Source organism: Trichechus manatus, unplaced genomic scaffold (assembly GCF_000243295.1).
Source record: "Trichechus manatus latirostris isolate Lorelei unplaced genomic scaffold, TriManLat1.0 scaffold00165, whole genome shotgun sequence".
NCBI lineage: Eukaryota > Metazoa > Chordata > Mammalia > Sirenia > Trichechidae > Trichechus > Trichechus manatus.
In genome coordinates this window covers 5,633,004-5,642,674 of record NW_004444101.1, presented here as the reverse complement: position 1 = coordinate 5,642,674, position 9,671 = coordinate 5,633,004, and the positions used below count along the sequence as shown (strand labels likewise).

At 59.9% G+C, this 9,671-nt stretch overlaps 1 protein-coding gene across 1 annotated transcript in view; it reads left to right on the top strand.

Moving 5' to 3' along the window:
- Positions 1–4,192: 4,192 nt before the first annotated feature.
- The window catches only part of PDCD1 (programmed cell death 1), an 8,773-nt gene continuing 3,294 nt past the window's right edge, over positions 4,193–9,671 (top strand). The window contains exons 1-3 of the mRNA XM_004386487.2: positions 4,193–4,268; positions 8,990–9,349; positions 9,489–9,650. Coding sequence (XP_004386544.1) covers positions 4,193–4,268; positions 8,990–9,349; positions 9,489–9,650 — 598 coding nt within the window. The remainder of the gene's footprint in view (positions 4,269–8,989; positions 9,350–9,488; positions 9,651–9,671) is intronic.

Sequence of the window (9,671 nt, the reverse complement as noted above, 5' to 3'; positions counted from 1 at the left end):
GGTTTGGATGTTTAGGGTCATGGCTTCATGGGACATCCCAGTTAATCGGCCTAAAAACATGTTTAGTGCTTCTGATTCTACCTGCTAGTTCGTTGCGTGGTGCCTGGGTTCTTAAAAGTTTGCAAGCGGCCATCCAAGGCACAATTGGTCTCTAGTCACCTGGAGGAAGAAGAGTCGGGAATAGGAGGAGGATATAACGTGTGGCTAATTGCCTCCATGAACAACTGCCCCCTTTGCCATGAGAACAGAAGAACAGGATGGTGCCTGGCTACAATGACTGAACATTTTGCTTAAAGATTCCGTAGAAGAATCCTCATCAAAAGGGGGAAAATGCTAAATAGAATTTCAAGTTAGCATGGATTCTAGACTTTCCGGAGCCATGGACGATGGATGAATCTCTGAAACCTTTGCCCTGAGATAATCTTTAAACCTTAAACCAAAAATATCCTTCGGAGTCTTCTTAAAAGCAAACAATAGTTTAGCTTATAGTAAAAAAGGTCTGCCTTGAGCATTCTGCTCTTTTAAGAACTATCTATATAAGATCAAATGGCAACAGCAACTCGAAAGATTAGATAGGAACCTTGGTGGGGGGGTCATTGAGTTTATGTTAATCAGGGAGGAACAACTCAGAAAAGGAGGGCGAGAATGGTTGCACAACTCAGAATGTGATCAATGTCACTGAATTGGACACGTACAAACTTTTGAATTAGTGTATGTTTCGCTGTGTATATTCTCAATAACAACAAAATAAAATTTAGAGAAAAAAATACAATACTTAATTTAAAAATACAGTATTTGTTGTTCATCTGAAGTGTAAATTTAACGGGGCTGCTTGTATTTTATCTTGTAACCCCAGATTACAGATTTAATGACTGGCGGTTGCAGAGGTGGAGCCGGGACAGGTAACAGGACGGTCTTCCTGGGCCTGAAAGGGCTCTGGAAGGAGCTGCAGACCAGTCCAAGGCGCCCCCGGGGAGGGATCCAAGGGTACCCTGACCTCACCCCCATCCCGCAGGCAGGAAGCCTGTCCAGTCCATGCTGCCATCCTCCCCGTTGTGCTGCACCCCCACCCCCACCCCCGCTTCCTCATCTGCAACGGTGGGTGGGGGTGGATGGTAGAAACCCGAGGGGTAGGGGTAGAGGTGCTGATAAGAGGTCCGGAGAGCTGCAGCAAGGCTGAAGCGCCTAGGAAACTCCGTCCCAGGCCCCGGGACCCATCTGCCCCCTCCCACAGCCCCGGTCCCAGTCAGTTCCCAGACTCGGTCCCACGAATCTCGTTTGTCCCACGAATCCCCGCAGGAGAGGCTTCTGTGCCCTGTCCCCCGACCTCCCGCCCCACGCCCAGTGCCTTGCGCCCCGCGCCCGCGCCGGCACCCCACGCCAGCTCCCCGGGCCCCGCCCCGGGACCTGCTTCCCCGGCCCCGCCCCCAGGCTCTCCCGGGGCCCCAGCCCCTCGGCTCCGCCCCCGCCCCTCTGTCCAGTGGGCGGCAGGCACCCGGGGGCCGCGCCAGCCTCCGCCTCGGCAGAGCGCCTCCCCACTCCGCGCCCAACTCTCTCCGACTCCCCGGTTTCTTATTAGGTGAATTGGTGGGGGAAATGAAGGAGGGGGGTGGAAGGAGGAAGAGAGGAAAGAAGGGAGCTGGGAGGACAAACCGAATCCGGGAATTTCTCCCTGAGCTCCCCCCAACCCTACTTCCCTCCAGCCGGCAGTGACACTTGGGGGCCTCAGAGGACAGCTTCGTCCCAGCGCCCGGCCCCAGGCCCCCCAGGGAATGCCTGTGGTTGAGCGAGAGGACAGAGTAGACATTAACCACAGAGGAAGGAAATGGTGTTTTCAAGTGCCGAGGGGGAAGAAGGGGGCAGGCTCTGTCCAGAAGGACTCCCTTCCCATGTCCAGGCCTGAGGACCCCTGACGGGGTGGTCGAATGCCGACCTGACGTCTGGACAGGGGTGGACCCGTCCCCACGCCCGCTCCCCACCCCCACCCCCCATCCGCCACTCATCCCCAGCCCAGGGAGCCCCCCCCCGGACACGCCCCCAGAGCTGCCGACTTGTGATGGTCGGAGGGGGGTGCCAGGAGACACGTGTCCACATGGGCTGTCCACTTGGGTCAGCGTGGCCCCACCCTCCTCCAGACCAGCCCTGCTCACCCTAACCATCTGGCTAGCCAGCAGCCTGCAGGTCCCTGGAGGCCTCAGCCGGCACAGCCTCCCCAGCCCCACTGAGCCCCGGCCCTGGGGCGCCCCCCTCCACACCTCCCACATGGCCTCATCAGAGTGGCCCTTTGTTCATAAAGTAACGATCCCCCGCTTCCTCCCAGGCGCCTGCTGTAGAATCGTCTTTGATGAACTTTTTCCACCGTTTCTGAGTGTGCTTTTATGCTTTTCCTGCACAGCCGCAGCCCAGCGTCTGTGAGCCGCGTGGTCTGAGCCGAGAGACCCACGCAGGCACCTCGTCACTAATATCAGCAGTTTCATGCCTCCAGCTTTCCATTACCGAGGACAAAATACTCAGCAAAATGCAGCGAGATAATCAAATCATCTCCCGCATGGCAACGCAGCCACCGGGCCCAGAGAGGGCCTGTGGTGTCAGTGCGGGCCTCAGACAGCTAGGCGTGGGAGTCCACCAACCCGAATGCCCCACCCCTGCCTGCTCAGGGATCCAAACACCCAGCACCCGGCCACCCACAGGCCCAGCGTGGGGGGAGGCTGTCAGGAGGCACCAGGGAATGGACAGACAGACCTGGAACGGTGGCGGCCCCTGGGAGCCTGTGTGGGGCCCAGTGAAAGCTGATTCTGGAGGCCCTGAGGCTGGAAGGGTGCTGTTATGGATTAAATTGAGCCCCCCAAAAATGTGTGTCAACCTGGCTAGGCTATGACTCCCAGTATTGTGTGATTGTCCACCATTTTGTCATCTGATGTGATTTTCCTAGGTGTTGTAAGTCCTACCTCTATGATGTTGATGAGGCAGGATTAGAGGTAGTTATGCTAATAAAGCAGAACTCAATCTACAAGATAAGGTTGTATTTTGAGAAGGGAGCAGAGAGACAGGGGGCCCTCATACCATCAAGAAACAAGAGCCCGGAGAAGAGCGCGTCCTTTGGACCCAAGTTCCCTGCGCCAAGAATCTCCTAGACCAGGGGAAGAGTGATGACAAGGACCTTCCCCCAGAGCACTAGACCACTGAGACAGGTGCCCAGCCCCAGGAACGTTCAGCAGTGGCCAGCAGGGTTAGGGCAAATGCCTGATCTATGGTGCCACCAAAGAGCTTAGATGTCCCCTGAATGGGGCGGCCCAATGCTATGAGCAGGAATAGCCATGCCCACCTTCTGCCCCCTACCTGCCCAATGGGGGCTGGGTGGCAGGGGTTTGGCCGGGCAGTTGTCCCCTGAGCAGTGGCCAAGAGGGACGCAACAGCAGCCAGCCAGACCGCAGGGGAGCCCAGAGGGGTCAGGGTTCATCAGCCGGGATGCTGCAGCCCAGACACACATGGGGCAGAGTGGGGGTGAGGGTGCACGCAGTGCTGGGAGCCTGTCTGCCCTGCTGACCCCACTGCCCCCACTGCCCCCCACTGCCCCTGCCCCCACTGCCCCTGCTGCCCCTGCCCCCTCTGCCCCTGTTCTGCCTCCCTCACTGCAGCCTCTCAGGAACCTGAGTCTAGAGAGAGTGACCCACCTCCCCAGGCTTCAGGGGCTGGAGGCCTGAGCCCTTGGGGCTGGAATTTGGGGGGCAGGAGGACCTGCACCCCCACCCCCAGCCTCCAGCATTCAAACGGGGCAGCACAGGTGGGAAGTGGAAAGAGGCAATGACAAATGAGCCAAGAGACAAAACTTGCTCCAGGGGCCCTGATTCGCCCCGAGGTGGAGAGTGGGGCGGGGGGGTGGCCATCTCTGCCTCTCTCCTGTCCTCTCTGTCTCTCTCTGTGTCTCTCCCTCCCTCTCATCCTCACTCCCGTCCTCCCTCTCTCCCTCTTTATTCCTCTAGCTCCTGGGGTGTCTGTGCCTCTCTGCCCGCCCCCCTGAGCTCCCCGCCCACGTGGAGGCGGAGGAAGAGGGGGCGGGGGCACAGGCAGTTTCCCTCCCTGCGACAAGACTCGGGACAGTTTCCTTTCCGCTGCTCCTCGCCGGGGCCCCAGGCATTCTGAGCAGCCCCGGAGGAGGAGCGGCGCTGGCCGCGGCGTGGGGCCACTGGGCATGCGGGCCCCGCGGGCACCCTGGCAGCTCATCTGGGCGGTACTGCAGCTGGGCTGGCGGCTGGGACAGCTCCAAGGTACGGGGTCAGGGCCGGGGGGCAGCAGGTATGGGGACAGGGTTGGGGTCAGGCACAGAGGGGCTAGCACAGGATGGCCTCAGTCCTGCACAGCCTCCCCCTGATGCGGGCGGCCATGCCCACGGCCCAGCCGTGTCCTTCCCCGGGATGCGTGGCTTTGGGAGACCAAGTGCCCTCTCTGGGCTCTGCCCCTCACCTGCCCACCTCACCTGTCCGCTTCACCTGGCAGCATCCTTCATACGGGTAGGCAGGACCTCTGTCCTCATCCCAGATTGCCTCGGCGTCAGTGGGTCAGGGCCGCCCTCCCGGTCTCCTGCCTCTCCTCTTTGTGGGTGACAGGCCCGCTGGCACTTTCTTGGCTGTTTCCCTTTGGTGTCCCCTCCTCGTGTGGGGCTGGCTTTGGCCGCGGGAGTCACAGGTCGGATGGCCTGGTGATGCTGCTCTATCATATCAAAAATGTGAGGCAGCCCATCTGACAAGAGCCCTGGGGTGCACCGGTCCTGGGCGTGGCTTGGAGCATGCTCGGGTGGACTGGGAGTGCTGGTCCTGGGGTACAGTGGCCGTACCCCCCAGGCCCCTGGTGCAGACCACCCACTGTGGCAGCCTGAGGCCCTGGATCCCTGGAGAAGGGGCTCCTCCTCCTGGGCTCCCCTTGCCCTTCGCCTTCAAGGGGATGGCTCGCCCGTCAGTCTCTGAGCTAGCGGGCATCATACACGGCAGGCACTGAGGCCAGGGGTTTAGGGGTGATTGTCCAGACTCCAGGCCCAGGGCCGCTCTGCCCTTGCTGGGCACGGTGGTGTCACAGCCACAAGGTGGAGGCAGAGTCCTGACACCCTATTCGGGGCTACCATCCCTGAATTCCGGAGCCCAAAGGCCCCAGCCATCAGCCAGCCCCTCCCTGTGCCTGCAGCACCGACTTTTTTTTCCCCCGACACAGCTTTTTTTTTAAGTTCATTCATTTGATTATTTCCGTCTTGCAATTTTGATAAGGATTAAACCTATAGAAAAGTGGCAGATACAGAGGGGGAGCACCCTTCACCCAGAGCCACCCACTAGGGAGGGCTGCCCATTTGCTGTCCATCTCTACTCATAGGCCTGGGTCCCGCTGACCTGTGTGAGCGCTGGCAGCAGCTCAGGGGGCACTTTGCCCCCAGACACGCCGGCGTGCGTCTTCTAGGGACCAAGCTTTCTCCTGTGCTTCTATAAGCTGTACCATTGTCAAACAGGCATCCACATGCAGACGTTCCCAGAGCCCCCCGGAAGTCTTTGGGGGCTGGGTTTTATTTTCCCTGCAAACAGTTAACGCGCTTGGTTGATAACAGAAAGATTGGAGGTTTGAGTCCACCCAGAGGTGCCTCAGAAGTAAGGCCTGGCAATCTACTTCAAATCAGCCACTGAAAACGCTATAGAGCACAGTCCTGCTCTGACATACATGGGGTTGCCACAAGCCAACGTCGACTCGATGGCAGCGGGTTTGGCTGATTTATTCTCTCTGGTCTGGAACCAAGCCAGGGTCACTGCCCCATGGAGATGGCCTGGTTTCTTAGTCCCCTCTCCGCTCCATCTTCTCACGTGGTTTCCTGAAGACTCAAGGAAGAGGCTGAGGGAGCCGCCTCTGGGTTGATCTCACATTTCCTCGAGGGGAGTTCACATCACAGACGAGCTGTAGGTCCTTCTCGGGAACCCAGCAGGGACCCACGGTGTGGCATGTCAGTGACCGGGGCCAGGTGTGGCATGTTCCAGCCAGAAAAAGAGCATGAGGCCCACCTGCCCCTGTATGGATTTCTGCAAATGAGTAGGCAGTATTTAGAATTTCATTTCACAGATGATACGGTTAGTTTCATGAAGGGTCATGCCACAGGGAAGAAGTGACATCCTCGTCCGTGGTCTCACAAGTCAGCACTCCATCAGCACCCTTTCCAGAAAACAGGATCTGCTCGCCGGTTGCCGGCAAGTCGATTCCAACACATAGCGACCCTATAGGACAGAGTAGAACTGCCCCATAAGGTTTCCAAGGCTGTAATCTTTTCAGAGGCAGACAGCCACAGCTCTCCCCCGAGAGCAAGGCTGGTGGGAGCGAACTGCCGACCTTTCGGTTAGCAGCCAGTGTAACCACTACACCGCCACCTGCTCACGCACTTGCGCATTTGAAGCTTCTGTCGGGGTTTCACCCACAGACTCCTTTCTCCAGGGGTGGGGGCCCCAGCATGGCCCCCACGGTGTGACCATGGCCCCAGGGAGGTGCTGGCTGCTGTAGATGTTGGCAAGGTGGGGCTGTCTCTGAGGCTCCAGGCTCTGTTTTTCCCAGCACTGGCCGAGGACTGGCTGCTTCCTCGGCTCCCTCAAAGACACCTTTGGGCACTGTTTTCCACACCGCCTGTGGGGCCCAGTGTTGCCCCTGCTCCCTGGGTTGTTGGGGCTCAGTTAGGGCTCAGACAGACAATCAGCCACCTCTCCTAGTCGAGGCTGTGCCCCCTCCAGGTCACCACCCAGTGGCCCCTCTGCAGAGCCTACCGGGCTTCGTGGACACCCCTGCCCCCAAGGAACAGCCGGGGCAGGTCTGCCGTCCTCTCCACGGGGCCCCAGCCTGCAAAATGGCCTCCTGGCCCAGCTCACAGAGCTGTGACCACCCTCAAGCCCAGTGTGGCGCTCATGTGGGACCAGTAGATACAATAGGGCAGAAGTGACCACCGCGGGCCAGGCACTGTCCACTGTCAGCGGCCAGAGAAGCTGTAGGGTGGGAAAGTGGGGAGCACAGGCTGGCTGGGGGCCGTGGGCAAGTTCCGGCCTCTCCAAGCTCCCTCGTCTGTAGGGGGTGACAGTGCCAGCCCCACCTGCCTGCCCTGCGGGGGTGAGACAGTCCTGCATTTGTCCCCGAGCAGGGCTGTGACAACGCAGCGCCACAGAACCACGCTGGCCCAGCCACCTCAAGGCCGACGGCCCTTTAAAATCTGTAATGTTTTTCCTAAGCAAACGGGGGTCATTTTAGACACCTCTGTCAGCCCCTTGTGGTGGGAGGGGTTGTCCTGGTAACAGGGACCCTTGTGAGGCCCCGCCAGGCGGGCTCCTCACTGTACCGGTGAAGGCACTGGGTGCAGGCAGGGTCCTCCCCGCTTGGAGCCCGGCATCAGGTGGTGAGGGGATCACTGTGACCCACTGGAGGCCAGCCTGTCCCTAGGAGCAGAGGAACCGTAGCCATGGCAACCCAGGAGGCGTCCACTGCATGAACACTTTCACAAGGGTCCCCCCAAGGCCTGTTTGTGTCACTGCCTGGGGGGTGGGCACCGAGAAACCAGACCCTCACCTGGTGTGGTGAAGACTGTGCAGATAGAACCAGAGGGACGTGGCGTGAGGGGCACTCTCCCTGGGACCCACATCACTGGGTCTGTCTGGCACCAACATGCGGGTCAGTGGGGTACCCGTGGGGGCGGGGCCAGGGAGCCACCTTCCAGTAACCCCTGGGCTCTGAGCTGTGTTCCCAAGGTCATCACGTCCTTTAACACTGGCCATCAAGATGACCTCAACTCGGGATGCAGGGAACCGCCCACTGGGTGTTACACGGGCCTCAAAGGAGAGCCGTTTCTCCACCAGTGTTAGCAAGACAAGTGTGTGTGAGAAGGTGTGTGTGTACCTGTGTGCCTTTGCGTGTGCATAAATGTGGCTGCACATGGGTGTGTGTGCATGAGTGTGGCTGTGGGGGGGTATGAATATGTGTGCATACATGTGTACATGTGTGAGTGGGACTGTGGGTATGTGGGACTGTGTGTGCACAGGCAAGTGTGGGTGTGACTGTGTGGGTTCGTGGGACTGTGTGCCCACAGGCATGTGTGTGCGTGTGTGGGTGTGACTGTGTGTGTGTGTGTGTGCACATGTGTGTATGAGCCATGGGCCAGTGAGGAGGGTCCTTGGCAGGAAGAGTCTGGGTGCCCTGTGATGACCACGAGCCTGTGGCCTTGGTGTGCGTGGCAGGACCAGGGCCCTTGTGGCAGAGTGTTCTGGCGGGTCCTTGTTTGGGGCCGGCCAGATGCAGGTTGGGGTGGACCATCCAGCATGGTCTAGCCTGTTGCCTGGTCCATATAAGGGATGGGGGGCCATGGTCTCCAAGAGCTCCTTGCTCTCACCGTGAGTCTGGTTTTGACAGCAGACGTGGGTGATGGGGCTGGTCCGTGACGCCCGTACACGGTGACCCTCATGGGCCTTGGCTGGTCCTGGTTCTGACCTGTCAGAGATGTGGGCAAAGGCCAGACCCCGAGCCTGTTGAGAGGCCAAGCTCAGCCCAAGGCAAGGGATCTCCATGGGACGCCAACCCTCTCCCAGCCCAACCTCAGAGCACCCCCTCCACCGAGGTGTTTCAAGGCCGGTGGGGCAATGGACACAGAAGCAGGATGCCCAGGAGTGGGCAGGGCTCTGGAGTCACAGGGGGTGGTGAAGACCCTTATGGCCCCCCCTTGGGAGAGAAATGGGGGACCCAGGGTCAGAGGTAGTACAGCAGACAGAAGCCCCCGACGTCCGATCTCAATAAAGTCAGAGGGAAAATCCCACCCTGAGAGCTGCCGGGGTGAGCGGCCACCTGGCAGGGCTGAGTGCCCCGTCCCTGGGGGTGTGCAAGAAGACGACAGAAGGCCCCTTGGCAGAAGTACTGTGTGGGGTGGGTCGAAGTCTGGGGGGGGTCTCTCAGGCTGCCTGGGCCCCTCCCTCACAGCTGGCCCTTCTCTCCCCAGTCTGTCCCGAAAGGCCCAGCAGCCCTCTCACTTTCTCGCCGGCTCGGCTTACAGTGGCCGAGGGCGAGGGAGCCACCTTCTTCTGCAGCTACCCCAACATGACCGAGCCCACCATGCTGAACTGGTACCGCGGGAGCCCCAACAACCAGTCGGTCAAGCTGGCCGCCTTCCCCAAGGACCACGGGGAGCCGGCCTGGGACCAGCGCTTCAGCATCACACAGCTGGAGGACAAACAAAACTTCAGCTTGCACATCAGCGCCGTCCTGCGCAATGACAGCAACATCTACTACTGCGGAGCCATCCGCCTGCCCCCTGAGACACAGATCACTGAGAGCCCCTGCGCAGAGCTCACAGTGACGGGTGAGGCCTCAGACTGGGCAGCAGGAAGCTGAGGGCAGTGGGGCCCCAGGCTGGACGGGTCACTCGTCTAGAGGGTCTCCCATGAGGTCTTGGCCAGCTTCGAGGCCTGAGGTCCGGTCCCTCTGTGTCTTCCCTCCAGAGAGAGTCTCAGAGTCACCCACCACACACCCCAGCCCCGCGCCGAGGCCCCAGGGCCACTTCCAGGCCCTGGTCATCAGCATCACAAGCGTCCTGGTGGGTGTCCTGGTGCTGCTGCTGCTGGCCTGGGTCCTGGCCACCGTCCTCCCCAGGGGCACTCAAGGTAACACCTGTCTGCAGCCCC